This window comes from Triturus cristatus, chromosome 5_1 (assembly GCF_964204655.1).
Source record: "Triturus cristatus chromosome 5_1, aTriCri1.1, whole genome shotgun sequence".
Lineage (NCBI taxonomy): Eukaryota > Metazoa > Chordata > Amphibia > Caudata > Salamandridae > Triturus > Triturus cristatus.
In genome coordinates, this window is record NC_140587.1 from 495,415,828 (window position 1) to 495,435,745 (window position 19,918).

At 44.8% G+C, this 19,918-nt stretch overlaps 1 protein-coding gene across 7 annotated transcripts in view; it reads right to left on the bottom strand.

Annotated features, from left to right (window-relative positions):
* RALYL (RALY RNA binding protein like) overlaps nt 1-19,918 on the bottom strand; it is a 1,712,955-nt gene that overhangs the window by 762,045 nt on the left and 930,992 nt on the right. For all 7 annotated transcript variants that reach the window (XM_085605346.1, XM_085605349.1, XM_085605348.1 and 4 more), the window contains one exon: nt 6,203-6,478. In XM_085605346.1, coding sequence (XP_085461472.1) covers nt 6,203-6,478 — 276 coding nt within the window. The remainder of the gene's footprint in view (nt 1-6,202; nt 6,479-19,918) is intronic.

A 19,918-nucleotide genomic window follows, 5' to 3' on the forward strand; every position in this document is an offset into this window, starting at 1 on the left:
ACACCGGCTTGTTTCTTCACACTTGCGCTGCTCTGCGTTTACTAATATACCTTTGACGCTCTTTTTAACTTGGCACCCGAACTCTTCCTTCACCCTTTTCCTTCGTATTTGCGCTTGCTTAAATCCTTCTCTATACTCGTTATAATTTAATTACTCGCACTTGCTACGTTTTTCACTCACGCTATTTACTCTTTCCTCATACGGTCTCATGTTTACTTCTGTTTTTTGTTCGCACATAATTCAGCCTATCACCAAGACTCGCTTTACACGATTGACCATGGACTTGTATTCATCTCACTCACGATTCCATTTCTCAAAACAATTGCTCTTCGACACCACACCATGCATGCATCAACGCACCATCGCCCTACTTTAAGTACACTTCCTGAATGCTGTAGACACTTTCGTTCGTTGTTTTTTCAGTCAAACAAGTTAATTTGGAATGTGAATTTACGTTTTTTACGTTTTTTGTACTTTACTCTTTACTAATGTTGATATTTTCATATTGAGTAAAAGCTGTTCCCTTGTATCCTCCCTTTTAGTGCTGCCCCTGACGAAGGGCCGTACCGGCCCGAAATGCATTGGGCTATACCGAGTTTATGAGTACAATATACTCGTTTGTGATGTACAATCGTCAGTGATAACGTTACCTTTTCAAAGGAATGATTAAATTCATGTGAACGGAATAAATTGATGAACTACATACAAACTTCGCTTGATTAATTTCTCCACCGGAGTGCAATTCGAGTGACACGCTTCCAACCAGAACGTGCTCTCACTGTATCCCTCAAACCGAACCATACCTCATACACAGGTTGTTTTTGGCAGTGATTATAATTAAATACTCCCCCTGCCATGTAGGTGGCCATGATGGTTTGCATGCCACAGGTGTTTACCTGAGATCAGGAATCTTGGAAGTCAGAATTGTGTCTACCCTTCACAGGATTGTGGCAGTGCGCCCTCCTGTAGTTTACCAGATAACGTCAGTGTGAGTGTGACTGTCGTACCTTCTACAACCAAAAAACCCTTGCTGGCTAGTTAGAGTGTGGTGGGGGGGTGGGGGGTGGGGGTGGGGGGGTTCAATGCAATGCACTTTGCTTTACCCGATCCAACTCTGAAGTCACCGCCCTAGAGAGGTATGACTATGAGTAACAAATTTGCATCATCATTTTACGACCACCACAATCTTAACTCAGGTACCGAGCTGAGGTACTAAAAGTCACACATGTCTTTGCTCCTGTAAGTTGCCAAGCGCCCTCTCTCCCCGTTCACCTTTACAGTGTCTCTACGTTATCTCTTTGAGCTGGTGCTGGTGCCTTGTGGAGATAACAAAGACTGCCTTAACCATTGGAGACCACCGTGGGCTTATGTGGATAGATTAACCAACAGGAAGCCTTTCTTTACAACACGTCTCCTGACTACACAGGGAAATCCAGATTTAATCAAAACCAAGAACGTACTATAATCCTTTCTTTTAACTCATACTAAAATAATTCCTGGTCGATCTCTTGCATCCAGTGTTAATTTTTCAATGAGAGTTATTGATTGTATTGTGATAGCTGTTGGGGGTGGTGTCAATTATCCACTCAGCTGTTTATGTTGCCTTATGAAATGGTGATCAGTGATGCTGGTTTCAAATGCACCTCATGGCATCCCATCCTCGTCTCCATAATTTTGTAGTAATGAGGCAGATCCAAGTTAAGGTAAGTTGGTACTTTATTAGCTACATGGACAGCAGAGCAGGTCTTGCTCTGCCAACAGCTCCAGCAAGAATGTCACGACATAACATTACTAGGCAACCATAAACATTCTAGATCATCATAACAACAGGTAGGTTGCAGTAAAGTACATTAACTAAACTGGAGCACAACATAGAGTACAACACTTGGTTTATTAATTTGTCTTCGCAGGCTGATCAAAGGGAGGAAATGCTGGTGCAAGCACACTCAGATGTTGCTGTGATCTCATGACTGGGTGGTTTCAGGCCACAGAAATTTACAACATTAAGACATAGTTGTTCTCCACTGTTCTTTGCTTTTAGAGTCACACTTTTGTTTATTCTTCCAGGACTTTGACTCTTGCTTCAGAGTGAGTGCAAGAGGGCGAAGCCTGAACCTCGTACATTTTACATGGCAATTGCCTAATGCGATGTTACAAAGGCTGTTGAAACTTTGCTAAACAATAATACCATTCTTCAAAAAGCTATAAAAGTGTTGCATTTACCGATAAAACATTTTGTATTAATTGGATATTTTGCTATGGTCTTGCTCTTCTTGATGTTGCCAACGATTTGAGTTCTATCGAATTCATGATACACAAGATTTGCTTATTACATTTCAGTACAACGAAAACAATGTCTATTTAATATCGAGAGCACAGAAACCACATCCATCAACCCATTATTGCACTAACTAGGCTCATCTTTACTGCCGGGCTCACCTTTACTGCCAGGCTCACCTCCCATGGTCACCTTTACTGCCATGGTCATCTTTACTACCAGGCTCACCTTTACTGCCAGACTCACCTCCCATGGTCACCTTTACTGCCATGGTCAACTTTACTACCAGGCTCACCTTTATTGCCGAGCTCACCTTTACTGTTGGGCTCACCTTTACTGCCAGGCTCACCTTAACTGCCGGGCTCACCTTAACTGCCGGGCTCACCTTTACTGCCAGGCTCACCTTTACTGCCAGGCTCACCTTTACTGCCGGGCGCACCTTTACTGTCAGGCTCACCTTTACTGCCGGGCGCACCTTTACTGTCAGGCTCACCTTTACTGCCAGGCTCACCTTTACTGCTGAGCTCACCTTTACTGCCGGGCTCACCTTTACTGCCGGGCTCACCTTTACTGCCAGGCTCACCTTTACTGCCAGGCTCACCTTTACTGCCGGGTTCACCTTTACTGCCGGGCTCACCTTTACTGTCAGGCTCACCTTTACTGCCAGGCTCACCTTTACTGCCGGGTTCACCTTTACTGCCGGGTTCACCTTTACTGCCGGGCTCACCTTTACTGTCAGGCTCACCTTTACTGCTGAGCTCACCTTTACTGTCAGGATCACCTTTACTGCCGACCTCACCTTTATTGTCAGGCTCACCATTACTACCGGGCTCACCTTTACTGCCAGGCTCACCTTTACTGCCAGGCTCACCTTTATTGTCAGGCACACCTTTACTACCGGGCTCACCTTTACTGCCAGGCTCACCGTTACTGCCGAGTTCACCTTTGCTCACCTTAACTACCAGGCTCACCTTTACTACCAGGATCACCTTTACTGTCGGGCTCACCTTAACTACCGGGTTCACCTTTACTGCCGGGCTCACCTTTACTGCCAGGCTCACCTTTATTGCCGGGCTCACCTTTACTGTCGGGCTCACCTTTACTGTCGGGCTCACCTTTACTGTCGGGCTCACCTTTACTGCCGGGCTCACCTTTACTGCTGGGCTCACCTTTACTGCCGGGCTCACCTTTACTGCCGGGCTCACCTTTACTGCCGGGCTCACCTTTACTGTCGGGCTCACCTTTACTGCTAAGCTCACCTTTACTGCCAGGCTCACCTGTACTGCCAGGCTCAACTGTACTGCCAGGCTCAACTGTACTGCCGGGCTCACCTTTACTGCCGGGCTCACCTTTACTGCCGGGCTCACCTTTGTTGTCCGGCTCACCTTTACTGCCGGGCGCACCTTTACTGCCGGGCGCACCTTTGCTGCCGGGCGCACCTTTGCTGCCAGGTGCACCTTTGCTGCCAGGCGCACCTTTGCTGACAGGTGCACCTTTGCTGACAGGTGCACCTTTGCTGACAGGCTCACCTTTGCTGACAGGCTCACTTCTACTGCCAGGCTCACTTGTACTGCCAGGCTCACTTGTACTGCCAGGCTCACTTGAACTGCCAGGCTCACTTGTACTGCCAGGCTCACTTGTACTGCCAGGCTCACTTCTACTGACGGGCTCACTTCTACTGACGGGCTCACCTCTACTGACAGGCCCACCTTTACAGCAAGGCTCACTTTTACTGCTGAGCTCACTTTTACTGGCAGGCTCACCCTAACTGCCAAGCTCACCTTTACAGCCACGCTCACCTCACCTTTACTGCTAGGGTCATCTTTCATGAATGGACTACAGACCTTGTCAAACCCATATATTTCATTAAAAAACAACAATGAAAAACAGGCTGCCCTCAGTAATACATTTAAAGTACAAAGAGCAATTTAAACCAAACAGTACCAGCCACTGAACCCTAGTGACCCGTGTGCCTTTTTCTATGAACAGGTGTAATTCAATGATGTAGAATAAAAAGGCAAGCACTTGCAGAAGAGACTAATTCATCTCCGATGGCATATTGTTCAATGTAATCATAAACCAGACTGTGCCTGTTCCAGGGTTAATGCCTATGCGTATCGACAGATCTACTCCCTTCCTTACAATACCCACTTGACACTGGGCACTTTTGCACTGCATTTTCATAACAATATACTGTTTTATATGACCTATATCAGTGTTTTAAAAAATAGTGCGTGCCAATATACTTTCAGCAGTAATATTTACACCACCAGCAAACTCAAAACCTAGCACCAGCTCCACGACTAAACACACTGTGCATCAAGTACATGCCATCATCTCTGTTTGTTTTATCCACACCACCTGTGAGATAACAGTATTTAAGCTGTCCTACCACGAGGAGCGGAGAGGCGTAGGAAGGGTACCATGGGCTTGCAGGCAAGCAAGGGTAAACAAGCATTTGCAATGCAATATATCTCACATTTATAAGAGTTTAAGCTATTGTCATTTACAATGGCAATAGCTCAAACTCTTGTAAATGCGAGACCTATTTCACTTCAAAGAAGTGGCTGCCATTGTCCGGGCATGGCGAGGAAAGCACATCCTGCTTGCAGTAGGAGAAACCCATTAAAGAAAAGAGTGCTTACAAACTAAATAAGACATACACCGTTGCATCCAAAGTAAAAGGGCCAGTCGCCATGGGAGGTTACAAATGCAGACAAGGTGGTATTAAGGAGGGACTAGCCCTAATAGCGACTTGCAAGCCAGCGCTTACGAAGGACAATGTCACAAGCCAATGAAAAATATGGGCGGTGAGTGGGCGGGGCTTCTCTTCCATACTCCACTACAACAAGCCTCACAGAGCAGCGCATGCATGCTGACTTAGGCTCGACCCAAAAAACCATGACCTCTTGTGAAATAGCATCATTTATTTTTTCCAATGGTGACACTCAAAGCAGCAGTATTTTTAGCATACAGAGAGGAGAACCGATGCATAGCAAGGTTACCATGGACTTGTATGCAAACAAGGGGAAAAAACACCTGATATCTGGTGAGATAGCATCATTTAATATTTTCCACCATGACACTCAAACCAGCAGCATTTTCAGTATAAGGAGAGGAATGGAGAGCACAGGAAAGGGAAGGAGAGGAAAGGAAATGAGAGCAATGGAGTAGCAAGGGTACCATGGACTTGCGTGCAAGCAAGGGGAAAACCCCCTGACCTCTGGTGAGATAGTAGTATACAACAATAATCAGGGTTCCGTGTACTCCAGTGCCACTGCTCTTGGGACACCATACACCGTTGCTAGCTACGCCCATAGAAGAGCGAAATAGTGTGTGCATTTGTGTGTGCGCGCGTGTACACGAATGTGTCTGTTTTCTCTGTACGCCAGCAAAGGGCAAACAACTCTCGCCTGTCAACAAAAGCAACTAATAGCTCAATCACTGTAAGAAAGGACAGGCCTCACTTGAAGCGATGGCATGGCTGTCAATTTCAGGTGTTAGCAATAGGGAAGGGCGCTCCCTATTCTGAAGCCTAATACACTGCGTGCTTCTGGTACAGCAGAGAGGCAGGAATCCAGAGGGAACTCATCATAGCAGCCAGGCAGAGAAAACACACCGGCCACGAAAGCCAGGTCAATAAACTTTCAACACAGCGAAGATTACTTCTATCTTCAAATCTGAGGGCAGGGTACACATGGGACCTTCACGCTCTAATTAAATTTTCATGTCTTTGCCCCTGACAGAGCATCTATCAGCAATGTTTATTGTGAAGCCCGTTTCAGAAGGCATTCTTAGATGAACAAATGAATTGTTACTTGTTGCAAAAGGTCAAAGGGAAAAGTAGCAATTTTGCCCCAGCCTCTACTGCATTACTACCTCCAGTAACAGACAGAGCAACCAAAAAACACAATGTTCCCTTACCAAGCGGTTGTCCAGCGATGATCCTGGCATTTTCTCCTGTCACGGCTGCCCTTGCGTGCCTTTCACTGATGTACTGCACAAATGCATAACCTTTGTGCACCGAACAGCCCACGATTTTTCCATATTTCGCAAAAATTGCCTCAATGTCGGATTTCTTGACGATGGCTGTATTGAGGTTTCCAATGAAGACTCTGGAGTTGATGGACCTGGGGTCGTTCTTGTTGGTGACATTGCTAGTCTGTGTTTTGCCAGTCATAGTGGTCTCTGTTGGTTTTGCTACAAACAAATCATAGAAATCCGTGGTTACTATTATACAGAACATAGGAAAATCATAAAGGTACACATTTCCTAACATTCACAATGTGTGCATTATGAAAGTCATGGTCAAACTGTTTCTATAAAGATCATTAACACAGGTGTTTGTTGTTTAATACAGTAAACCTATCAAGGCGTACAATCGCCATGGTCAAGAATCATAAGAGTGACAGCCTGGTAAGAAGAGATTCTCTCCAGTATCCCCTCCTCACTCCTTGCTTATTTGTGAATAAAAAATGAAAAGTGTAGGGAACTAAGGATTTCTTAGGAGACTCACCAGTCTGCTTCTGGGATTACTTAATAGGAGTGCGGCCAATCTTGATTCCACCTCAAGTGTCTATATTGCACCACTCTATACTTACTATCACTTTATTTCACCCTTGCAGTTTCTTTTTTCACCCCTGCCCCCTCACTGAGCCACTGTTTCCGACCTTTCTTATCCTCTTCCTTCTGCCCATTTCCTGTCTTTCTCTTTCGGGTCCAAGTCTGATGATGAAAAACAAGTCTGGCCTCAAGAAATGAGGTCTGGTACACAAATGAAGCACTGCTTACTCCACCATCCACACCGTGGCATGAGATTTGTGTGTGTGCATTTTCAAAAGTGTTCTTGGATACTAAACCGCGCTTCTCTCTTGAAGTTCACCTGCCGATGCAGACTCTTGGATTGTTGTCGAGCCCTCGTCCATAATTCATTTTCGGACAGCACAAGTTACATATACTGTAGCCGATTGGTCTCTGTTCTTCGGACTGTTGCTGAGCACGTGTTGCTAAATTAGTTTTGGAAGCCAATTGGTATTGCTTCGTAGCCCGTATTGGTTTTCTGTTGCATGATGGGCTTACCTCCCCTACTCGGATGATGCATACTTCCTGGTAGATGCCGAGGTCCCATTAGAGGAGCTGCACGACCTCCCAAATGTCACAGGAGGCAGCACCCTGTGAGTGGACATTATCTCTCAAAATCCAGCTACTTGCCCCTCACACTTCGGCCACTTCGGGGACCCCGATTCTGGTTCCAAGGTCTAGACCTGATAGTAGTGTCCACAGTACTTTCCACAGGGCCAATTGGTACTCCGGACCCCTGCTTCCTTAAAAAGGGATTACTCTGTACAGAAGGACACCTTTGTGCCCATTGTGTGCTCCTGCAAAAATTTGAAGGCCCACTCCCCTTGACACCAGATACCGGGCGCCCTTGTCCTGTTGATAACCTTTCATTAAACTTAGTCAAAACGCCATTGACAACAGACCTATGTAGACTCCTAGCATATCGTTAAAATAATCAAAAAAGGAGTCATATGTCTTTTTAATTGAGATGCACTTTGTTTTTATGCGTTTTCTCCCCACTGCACTTTCCTACACTATAAGCATGAGCACTGGATTTTCTAAAATAGTTAAGGTTTTTTTATATCGCAAATATGCAATGAATAAATTAATTGCAAAATAAACCTGCCTACTGCAAGAAGTCCCTCTGTGTGTCTTACAGAGCCGGCTTTTGGGCAGTGCGACTGGTGCAGCCGCACTGGGCGCTGACCTGTGGAGGGGGTGCTGACCTCAGGTGTGGGGGGGGAGCGCCGTGTTTAGCAATAAATTATCATCGGAGAGCTGAGGGGCACTTTTGCCCTCAGGTAGTGAAAGAATCTGAGGAGGGGGTCATGAGGTGTGAATGTCCCACCGGGCGCCACCAGTGCTAAAGCCGGCCCTGGTGTATTACGACGATTTAAATCCTAGTGAACCATTTTTCCTCATATTATAATTTTCTCTGGAATCTAGGCACTTGAACCTAAAACATATACCAACTTTAGGAAATAACCCAGAAAAGAGGAAGACAACTCAAATGGAGAAAGACCCAGCAGGTGATTGACAGTCAAGTCGGTCCGAGAGGAGTACCAGGACGCATACAATCACAATCAAAACCACAATGAATCATAAGTAAATAATATCAGAGGAAAACCTTGAAGGAATGGTCCCAATCAGAATGTTCGATCCTGCGTTTTAATAATGCACGTCGAGATTAGGAGCACAGGGAGGAATTGAGAAAAAAGTGTTAAAAACGGGGTCGCCAAGAACAGAGATGTGGCTGAATTTAAGCTGGATTCTATGAAACTCTTACGCCACACATCAAGTAAATGTCTTATGATAAAAAGAATGCTGAGCTGCCATTCTACAAAGCTAAAAGAAAGACATAAGGAATTGGAAAAATAATGAAAACGTTGGGAACATTGAAACGAAAGAACCACTGAAATCCATGTACAGCAAAGCATATCTACTCATACCCCAGCCACAGAGAGGCGAGGCGACCTGAATATTACAAACCAGGCTTATCATATAGTGATTAATCTTGGCGTATAGATGGCAAGGAACTCAAGCACTAGAGTGTTTTTCTTTTTTCAAATTAGCACAAATCAAAAGGAGCGTGTAGAACAAAGTAACAAAGTTTAATCAAAATACCGATATCCCCATACACTAAAACAAGTATAGACGAAGCCAGTATTATCAGCTCTTAAAGGCGAAGCTATTGGCTTTGCCAAAGATTTCTGACAATTTTTCCCCCCCCGGAGTTTTATATAGCTCGAACCTGCCCCTAAGGTATGAGGTATCAGAGCGCTTTACATGAGCACCAGTTGCGTTACACAAGGACACATTCATTTTTGTTATGCACGGGGAGATTAAGTGATTTGCCCAGAATCACAGGATGTCGAGACTCCAACCTGGGTCCCCAGATTGGAGATCGACCGCCCAAGCCCGTTAGGGCACATCCTCTCCAATCCTGTGGCTGCGTCAAGCTGTTGATGTACACAAGTGAATATATAGGAAAGCCGTAGAATCAAGAGTAGAGAGTGAGTTAGACGAGCAATCATGAGCAATTGGGCAGCCCAAAGCCTACTCCAAGTAGGTTATGTAACAGAAACAATAATTCTGCCAATGCTCTGTAGCTAAAAAAAAAAAACTAAAAAGGAAAACGGAAATGACAACTAAAAAATATAAACAGAGCTAACACATACATTCTATAAAATGCAACTGTAGTTCACCAATAGAATGAAATACTTGTTACAATAACTTGATTCGAATATATAAACTCAAAATCGCAAATTAAATGTAAATAACTATTAGGCAGATAATATTGCAGGCAGATCAGAAACTCATGTACACTGGGGTGAGTGCAATTTTTTTTTAAAGATCAAAGTAAGAGCCCAGGAACAAAACAAAACACACTTGATTCTCCCTTTTGAACACCAGAACTATCAAAAGAATAATTATATTACGAGAAAATGTAGCAATAATTGAGTGACAAATGGGCAAAGTTCTGATTTCTGCAGTAGATGCCTGAGCACACGAAGTTATTTTGCTGTGATTGAAACTTGCAATCTGTAGATTATGTGCAAGTCTTTCCAGTAGGAGCCTTAATCCCTGAGCTATTTTGCTGAGATTAAAACCTGGGTCTTCCATGCTATCAAGGGTTTCTCTATCCAGCGGGCAACCCGCTCGGGTGGCACAAGCCTTACCTCTAACGGCCCGGTGGTGGTCTGCCAGCTATATCTAGACATTCCTGCTGCACAGATGGTGATATTTTGCTAAAGGTGCTTCCCATTGTTTGACCAGCTAACTGATGTTTGTTAATTTTTCGAAGATAAACCCCCAAAGGAGCTAATGTTTTTGGAAAACAAAATAATCAGTGTTACTGACTAGCTATGAGCCTTCTTCCAGCGTGTGAAGGGCATGATTTATTTTCCTTGCGATGACGGGTTAGTCTTTAATGGTGATCCTTGGCACCAAAAACATTACTGGAAGCCCAACCTGAAATAGGGAGGGCTTTCTTATTCCAGGGAGCCAGCTGATCAGCAGTGCCTGGTCTTTATGGAAGCTGTTTTCAACTGTGAACAGGCAGAGGCTCCACTGATGGCAACAATGAGATTCTCCTACCTCTAAATGAGGTAGGGGAACTGCGACTCTACAGGACCGGCCAGCTGACAATGTTTAATGCTGGCCTTGCTATCACCATACACTAAATTATTCCAAGTGTGTGACTGTCCACCATGCCTTCCAGCCATTTAGAGGCACCTCTATGAGGAAACGCAGAAACTGCCCGGCAACAGGTGTTTTAGAAATACCATTACGACTGGAGCAAAATCTGTTTCATACTAGAGGCTACTGACGACGTCATAAGAGGGTAAAATGCTTTCAGCTTGCCCCATGAGTGGCTGGTCCATCCCAAACTACCTTTTCATAGGCACCACGCAGTGATGAACCTCTTCATTCCAATATCAACTTCAAGTTCTTTGAAAAGTCAAGAAAAAACATTTTGATTATGTCCACATCTGGCAAACAGATTGAGACAAATTTGATTGGCTTGCAAGGACCTGAAAACCCTTATTACAAAGGGACAACACAGCTTCTAGCATAGGATTATGTAACCCTTTGTGGCCTTCCTAGAGCAAAAATGGCCCCCCTTAGGGCCTCTCTTAACTCAGCTGCAAAATTAATTACGGGATCTAAATGCAATAACTGGATTGGAAATCTCTAAATTGACTCCCTCCCAAGGCAAGAATTCCATTAAAAATTGCCTGCATGACACACAAAGCCTTACACTCCAACACCCGAGGTACATTGCACAAAAACTGGAGCTATCTGTCGGTGCTGGAACCTCAAGACACACCACATCCTTACTATTGAAACTGTGGAAATTTTCAGAAGAAGAACACGTACAATCGGGCCTTCTCGGCATTGCCCAGAGAATTTGGAATTCTCTACCTTCTGAAATACGAGTTAACCCATCACCTACATCTTTAAAAAAACAAGTGAAAATACTATTGACAAACAAATGCCTGCTCTAGCTCACAGGCTCTCTACTACTCAGCACTGATGATGCACTCTGGCTACACCTGCGACGTGTCGCCTGACACTATGGCTTGTTATGTTTTTCTCTTTGGGACTAGAGATAGTTATTCACCCCTCCTTGATAGTACTACTACCTGTTCTGTTATTTTCTCTATTATTATTACTTATGAATGGTCTGCTTTACCTATTTTTTTCACATTGCTCATTTCTAAAGCACTCTGATACCCTCTAGGGTCATGTTCGTGCTATACAAAACTCTAAATAAATAAATAAATAATACTGAAATGGTTTAACAATCCTGGTGTGCATCAGAGCACAGCTTCACAAGGAGCCGCTGTAGCAGAGTGGGATCATGCACCCAATTTTAAATTGCACTCAGTCTAGCACTGGTACTCATTCTCAGAGCTTGCGCTTGCTCTAGCGAGAGCCCAGTAGTGAAAGACAAAGTGTCAGTCTCAGGTGTTTGCTCCAACTTTCACTGCCTGCAGACCGACATGCAGTCGGAAGCAGCAGAGAGTTCCCACAAGGGTTTCGATCTGTGACTGCAAGCCGTGTTTGGGGTGTACTGGAGGTCCCTGGGGCTAACCACACACTCTCCACAAGGGTACGCCAAAAAAGTGCATTAATCTGTGCCACATGCTACATAGTTCACAGTTAGTACAACATCCAGGAGACGTTTTGCTGCTGAACTTGTGTTGGTAATACGGTGCAGGCACACAGACAGCAGTTCTCTCAGTCAAAGGGCCAAGCTACCATGAAAAAGAACGGATGTCACCTTGACATTGCCCAGGCAAAACATACATGCCTTCACAATATATATTACAGAAAGTGTCAGTGGCGGCTCCCCCGCTAAGGCGGAGGAGCATTGCCCCACTGCTATTGCAGCAGTGAAAATAAGAAAATGATAATAACAAGACGTTATTATCATTTTCTTTTTCTGTTGGGAGTTGGAGCGGGGCTGGCTCCTTGACATCAGAGCAGGGGAGAAGTGGTTTGCCCTCCTCTAAGTGCACAGGACAGTTTGGCCGACCCTCATGGGCCAGCCAAACTGTCATGCGCACTTGGCATGTTCTCCATTGGACTGTGTTGCACAGCCCAGTGGAGAACATGCCCAGGCTTCCAGGCACTGCCTGAGCATCCAAACAGGATGCTCAGACCAATCAAGACGCTGCTCCTGCAGTGTTGTGACGGGCTGGGAGCGTCCCGAAGCCTGGGTGCTTCCGGTGCTACCAGCAAACCTTCCTTCCAGGATGGAGGAGAGTTTTTTATTTATTAGTTTTGTTTAATCCCCCTTCCCCCCCATCCCACAACACCCGTTCTGAGCGATCTGCCACTGGAAAGTACCTGACATTTATCTGTAAAACCCTGAGGTGTACCCTCGGGACTATTCCCTAGTGCTGCCCTATGTGTTAATTCCCTCCGCTCTTTTATGAATGCAAGTTCACACTATGTTTGCCTACTGTACACAAATTATGCAGAAGCAAATACACATTTGAAGGATATGTACATTGGGTCGAATTCACGTCATATTTCTTATTCTGAAATGTACGATGCACACTGTCTTCATAGAATCATGGTTTAGATTCATGTAGACACCAAGAGAGCTGTGACAAAACGAACATCCTTCTCCGAATCAGCAAATAGGGGAGAAAATTGCCAAATGGCCTCGGAGGGGGCAAGAAAAGCAAATAAAGAGGGCAATCACAAAGGAAGGCAAACAAGAACCTTATCTGCTGTCAGGGTGCTCTCACGCCACAGACTTATGTCACAAATGCACCAAAGATGCCACTGTTTGATTACTATTCAGCAAAAAGTACCACGACATCAGCACGCTCTGGGTGGATCCTTTTTCCTTGATGTAGTGCCACTAAAATCCTAGCGTTTCAATAAACTGGATGAAAGTTTTACTCCATCCAAGTTTTCCTACAAACTGCCCAAATATTATTCACTGATTATATTCATCGGGTATGTGAGAAGCCATTAAGCAGGTGTTCGACGGAAAGATCATGCTGGAGAGGAGGGAGTGGATCTTCTAATAACAATAAAAATAAAATATATGTTAATATTATTCAATCATTAACACTTTATTGCATGTGTATTGGCCTCATCTACAGTATGCAAGCAATACTCGTGAGAGGAGTAGCAATGTTGTACTACCACTACCTCCCACAACTCTCAGAGGAGATGTATTTGTGTACGTATGAGCAATTCGCCAAAGATTATTTTCTTATCCACAGTTTATGTTCAGAATGAACACATTTACTCTATTCATAAGACAACTCCGACAACTTTTTTCAAACTTTAGAAGCATTGGGAATTGCAAAGCTTTCCGATTACAAAAAAACATAAAGGAAGATCTAAATGGGCAGCATTAGCAGCACTGCGCAGTACCCATGAAAAGCTCCACTTACCACCCACAAGGTTGAGAGCCTTCTCCTGCAGAACATCCTATGGTGGTGCATTGTCGGTGTGTGGCTGTAGAGCAGAAATGACATGGCCACAGTTGTTGAGGGCTAATGGCATCACCGAGAAGTAACAGGTAAACAACCTCAGCTCTGTCAGGCTAATTGTCCAGTCGACCCATGGAAGGTGTGGTCCGGGATCCATAAGCAACACAGCAAAAATGTTCAAACCAGCCCTTCTCCCTTCCTTCTCACTCTATCATCTCTCTTTTTCCTTCTCTTCTCTCTCTCTACTCTCCTTCTCTCTATTCTAAGGCTCTGCCTGAGCCCCATCCCCTTGCATTAACTGAATGAGCAGTACTGCCCCTGGGGCCGGGCCGTAATTCAATAGGGGAGGCCCCCCCCTCCCCAGGCTGATTTCGGCCTCGGGGACCCCATCCCCTGCGGCCTGATACAATTGAATGGGGAAGGGGAGCCACGTGGCTCCCTCCCGCGGCCGATTTCGTCCCTGGGGACCCCAACCCTGGGCCCCCACTATGTTTACCTGGGTGGCCTGGAGCCTACCTAGGGCACCCAGTGTGCTATGGGACCATGGGGGGAGCATCAAGACCCCCACAGTCCCAGCCGGCTTCCCGCCTCCTGCGGGAACCTGCATTGCTATTGCACACAGGGTGCTTCTGGGAATGTAGCTCTCCGTGTGGAAGAGCAACAGTTTAATCTCTTACCCTGCCCAGGCAGGGAAAGAGATGAAACCTCTGCTACCTGCAGGCAGGAGCAATTTGACAGCCCCCGCCCACTAGAAACGGAGTGTTTGCTTTTGCTTGGTGGGTGTTCCTCCCAAGAAATGAAATAATTTTATAGTGAGCGCAATACCCGAAGGTGTCTTAGCTCTAGACGGAGCCAAAAACCTGGAGAATCTTCTTCCCAAACAAAGACAGATCTAGGGGAGCAATTGGTCTATTGAGTAAATAGCCAGGTTTTCAACTGCTTCCTAAATTTCTGAAATGTAGCCTGAGAAAGTAAAGCAAGCGGCAAAGTCTTCCCGAGTGTCCCTCCACAGTAGGAAAACATTCTTCTACCCCATTTTGCTCTGTTTATTCTTGAGACCTTGACCTTTCGTGCTGAGCTCGACCTGAGGTTCCTACTGGTGGTATGCCAGGAGAACTGTTTCTGGAAATATGTAGGGCTGGTCCGGTGGAGGGCCTTATGAACAATGCACAAGGCCTTAAAGGAAATCCTTTTATCCACTGGAAGCCAGTGTACACCGTGCAGTAGATGTTAATGGGTACCTAGATATAAGGCATTGCAGTAATCCATCGTAGGAAAGATGAAGGCCATCATCACTATCTTTTGTAGATCAAAAGGAATAAACGGGAGGATTTTTGTTAGAACTTTCAGCATAAAAAATGAGAATAGGAAATCAGAGGGAGAGAAATCAGTACCCTCTTGTGGAAAAATGGCACCTTTAAAAAATGAGTCAGGTAAAAGGGAGTCTGATATATATATATATATATATATATATATATTTCCCCCTCTCTCTCCCCTCAGAAGAGCCCTTGAGGACTGGGAGACCGGAAGCTGAACCACTCCGCCCCAGGCCATCTGGTCTATGTGAGATAGAACAGTGCGCTGGTAACTTTTTGAAAAAAAAAGTTGTTCCAAAAAGGTGCTTTTGGAAAATAACGTATTCTAATATTGACTTTTATACCCCATTGTTCCTATCAATGTTTCTGATATGTTCTTTCACAAAATCGTTTCATCTAATCCCTTTGTGGGTCTGTATCATTTCAGTCTGGTTTTAATCCTTCCCATGATCTTCTTTTTCCTGCCTTTAATCTTGTTTGGTCTTGCTTGAATGTTTTGCGAGAGGCTCACCCAAACCTAATAACTTACTAGTAAATTACGTTGAGCCCTATGTTTCTCATATGGCCAGAGGGGAGGGCAGTTTGATATAGTTTTGTGGGTGATACAACTTTTGAAGGATTCATTGAGTTGATAATCATTCCTCCTCCCCTAGTAGCACATCACAGGATGCACAACCTTGGGTTAGAGACTGATATAATAATATGTCAGTATGCCCTGCTCTGTAGCGCACATTTTACTTGGGGGGACAGGAGGTACTTTGGGAAACAGAGTGATGGATAACCTTTGTCCAAGTTGGAGCCAAAAGTTTTCCGCCTGGGCAATTTCACATCTGCAGTATGAATTTTCTGTCCCATCACTCCTGTATCTTGCCATAAAACTAAGAAGTATGTACAAGAATATGCTTTTTTAAACAGTGAAAATAATTGAAAACATGCTCCTAAATCTTTTACGTTTAATGAAAACAGCAAGGACTTGATGTAGAATGGGAATTCAATACGTGCCATTGACTTTTTAAGTGCACTTACTGAAGCCGCCACTCCAGGTGCAAGTATTGTTAAATCCAGAAACATTTTCAGAAAATCAATTAAATGAACAGTCAGTATCAACCAGAGAACAAAGCCTTTTCAAGAAAGACTATCCTCCCTTCGTGCAGTAAGTATCAGTCGGTGAACATTACATCCTCAATGAATACCGCGGATCCACCGTGACCAGTGCAGGAAGGATCCATGCAGCCCTCTCAATGCATCCATTTTACAATATAAAGCCAGTCCACTTTAGCAGCACACAAATACTAATCCGAGGACAAAGGCAACTTCTGAAGACATGACCGCAGAACATAAAGGACACCAGACTTGGTGCACTTTTAACAACAAATGAGCCTCATTAGTTGCTTCCTAGTGCCCGGTAGGGCATGTATTTTAGAGAGGCCATTTTTCCTCGAGTGGTAGGCAAAAGTGGTCTAAATTAGTACATTACTTGTACACAGCTGCCATTTTAGGAGAGCTGTTTCATGATCATATGTTTCAGCTGGTGCAGGAAAACATAAATGCATAAAACCCTATAGCAGAGTAGGGACGTGATCACAGTCATTATCATGGCCCTGTTGGATCACTGCAATGCTGTTGAGGGCTCGCCTAGCCTTACCTACATTTAGCTATTAGCAGTCAACAGGCGTATCGTATCTAATACTTAAACATGCAGGCAGATTGGACTTTGGATCTGACCATTTCAAGGCATTAGCTGGTTGTGTTCTTCCTCTGGCCGCCATTGCTATGCTATGCAACATTGGTAATCACATCTTAAATCAACCCACAAGTGGTTAGTGCTCTCCTCTCACATGATTAGCGCTTTCTGTTCTTCCATCTTCTATGCAGTTGCAGCATTTCAGTGCACAAGGGACTCATTGTTTTATCCTGAATTTCCTTCTTTCCTCGCTTACTGTTCCTCTCCTGCCCCTCGCTGATCATTCTTCTTTTTGCTTTTTAAAAAATGTTTACATTTAGTTTAGCTGAGGCCTCGGTACAGCACACCGCTAACTAGCTGCTGACTTGAATGTATATTGGTGGCACACTGGAATACTTTTAATATTAAGTTTCTATTCAGAAATAGCTGTACGCCATCTTTGAATAGTAAATTGACAATAAAGTTTTACCTAAAAGATAGTCACCTAAGTGCACACAGGCATGTGCCTCCCCTGCAGCCATCTTTCAATGGTTTTCCTATATTTTTCACAAAAATACTCCCAGATGACCGCTGTGCACATGAATGCATGTGCATGCAGGGCGGCCATCTTCGGGTCACTTTTGTGATAAAGTATAATACAAACCATTCAAAGATGGCTGCTTTGCGTGTATATGCATACATACCCAAGGGTGGCCATGTTGTATTGGTTTGTGCCCTATTCAATGACAAGAACATTGGCAAATTCAGTAGCTCTTCACCCTGGTCTCGGAGGAGGGACTTAGTTGCTTTGCCAATGCTTGTTTGTATGGCTATGAAATACTAAAAGTACTAGCCAGTACAAAGTCATGCGGCAGATCTCAGCTGCGGTTTTAGTTTATCAGCTTCACTCAGGTTTAAAGGGAACAATGATGGCTATTTATTGGTAGGTGCCAAGTGATTCAAGGTACTGTCAATTATGCACAAAGCCTTGTGAAAATATCACCCCGCCTACCTGTAAACGCATCTTACTTTAGAAACTCCATTCCCTACAAGGAATCACACACTACACCAATTGTAGATTATTTCAATGTGACAAATGTCCCAAAATCAATTAGCAACTCTCGTCTGCCAGACATATTTGCACCGGATGTGCATACATATAAATAGCTGGTACTTACACCTAGAATGTGCGCCTGGCCATTTCTGTGGTTGGTTTGTCTGTATGTTATCTCCACTCATTGAGGGAATATGGCCTACTAGCAGCATGTTGTCTATAAAAGTCAATCAAGTAAACAAATATTTTCAGAAGTGCACGACTGGTGCTGCACGAGTGGACTCTTACTCCTATGTCTACTTTGGGACAACACATGCTGCGTCAACCGCAATTTGACAACCCAATGTTGACGGTGTCGTGAGTGGTTGAATCACCTCGAAATGCCCTAAAATAGGCCAAGCTAAAAAGTGAACTCAGTAAAAAACACAAAGCACACCTATTGTCTAGTAAAGGGGCATTGATACCTTTTGAATATTTGTGTCTCCGATGAAATGTGTTGGCTGGTACTGCACAATTGTATGATGTCCCAAAAGACGATTTTCAGTGTTAAGATTAAGTGGTCCACCCAGAAAGTAAATATTTAACCGAGTTACAATTTTTGTCACGACTGTCGTAGGTATTTTAAGTGATACAGGTAATAGTCTATTAGCATTAAAAGCATTTTGCCTGCATTGGCCTACTAAGTGGATTGTTTCATAGAAACGGTAGATTAGAAATGTGTTTCCTTAGATTATCCCCTAAAAAGGGCCATTAAGATACATTACATAATTTGCACAAATATCTGCTTTTTGTCATTTCTCCACTTATATAAATACCAGATTCACACATCAGCCCTGACAGCTGTACCGTTTAAGAGCATGAGCCACAAATGCAACATTAATCCCACTAAGGCTAGCAGTACCACAGCTCTGGCAAGCGTACATTTATGAACATTTCCCATAGACACATAAACCATAAGCCATTGATAATGTAGCCGGGCCCCGGGAGCTGGAGTCCTGCGGCAGAAATAAGAGGATGAGCTCCCCGTAGCCAATATTGGCTTGCGAAGGGGGCTGCGTGCCCCCTCCCTCTTTGAATATGTAGTGAGTGACCTGAGTGATCTCTAGGGCACCCACCATTTACTGGGTGGGCCCCAGGGGGTGGGGTGCCCGGGACCGATATTGGCCGGTGGAGGTGGGCAGCATGCCCCCCTCCCCTTCAAACAAGCTGTGACCTGAGAGATGTGATCCCCGGGCTAGAAATCAGCCCAGGGAAAGGGGCTGCATGCCCCCTTCCCCATATAAATATGGCTGGGCCCCAGGAGATGGGGTTCTTGGAGCCAGAACGTGGCTCCGAAGAAGGGGGCTGCATTACAATGAGGCCAGGCCCCAGGAGATGGAATCCCTGGGGCCAAAATATGGCCCGGGGAGGGGGCTATGTATCCCTAAAAAAATGGGGTGGGTCCCGGGGACGGGGTCCCAGGGGCCAAAAATCAGCCTGGGGAGGGGGGCTACATGCCCTACTTCCCATTTACAATAAGGCTGGGCCCCAGGAGATGGGTTCTCAGAGGCCAAAATATGGTCCGGGTAGTTGGGTCATGTACCCCATTCCCATAAAAAAAATGTGGCTGGCCCCGGGGGATGGGGTCATCTGGGATGTTGGCTGCGTACCCACCTCACAGGTTGGCTGTCTTTGGGCGGCTCGGCCATGAGGCCAGGCTCTGCAGCCAGCCCCCGGTCACCCGGGTGGGGCTGACTGCATGCAGGGGAGGCGGTTGTCTGCTGGGCCTGGCCACATGCTGGGGTTTGGCTTCAGCACGTTGAAAAAACATAGAAATTCACTGAAAAAAACAAGGTTACAGGGACATTATAGTTCAGAAATAGAATTTCTAAAACCTTAGAGATTTTTTTTTTAAAAAGGTTACAGGAAATGTATAGTTCGTTTCAGAATTTACATACACAAAACCATAGAAATTCAGGAGTTAAGAGTTACATCAAGAAACTATAACATGTGTCCCAAGGTAAATAAAACATGCACCCACGCCATGCACTGCTAATTACCCCACAAAATACATCACTGATGACATTTTCCATGAAATAATTAATA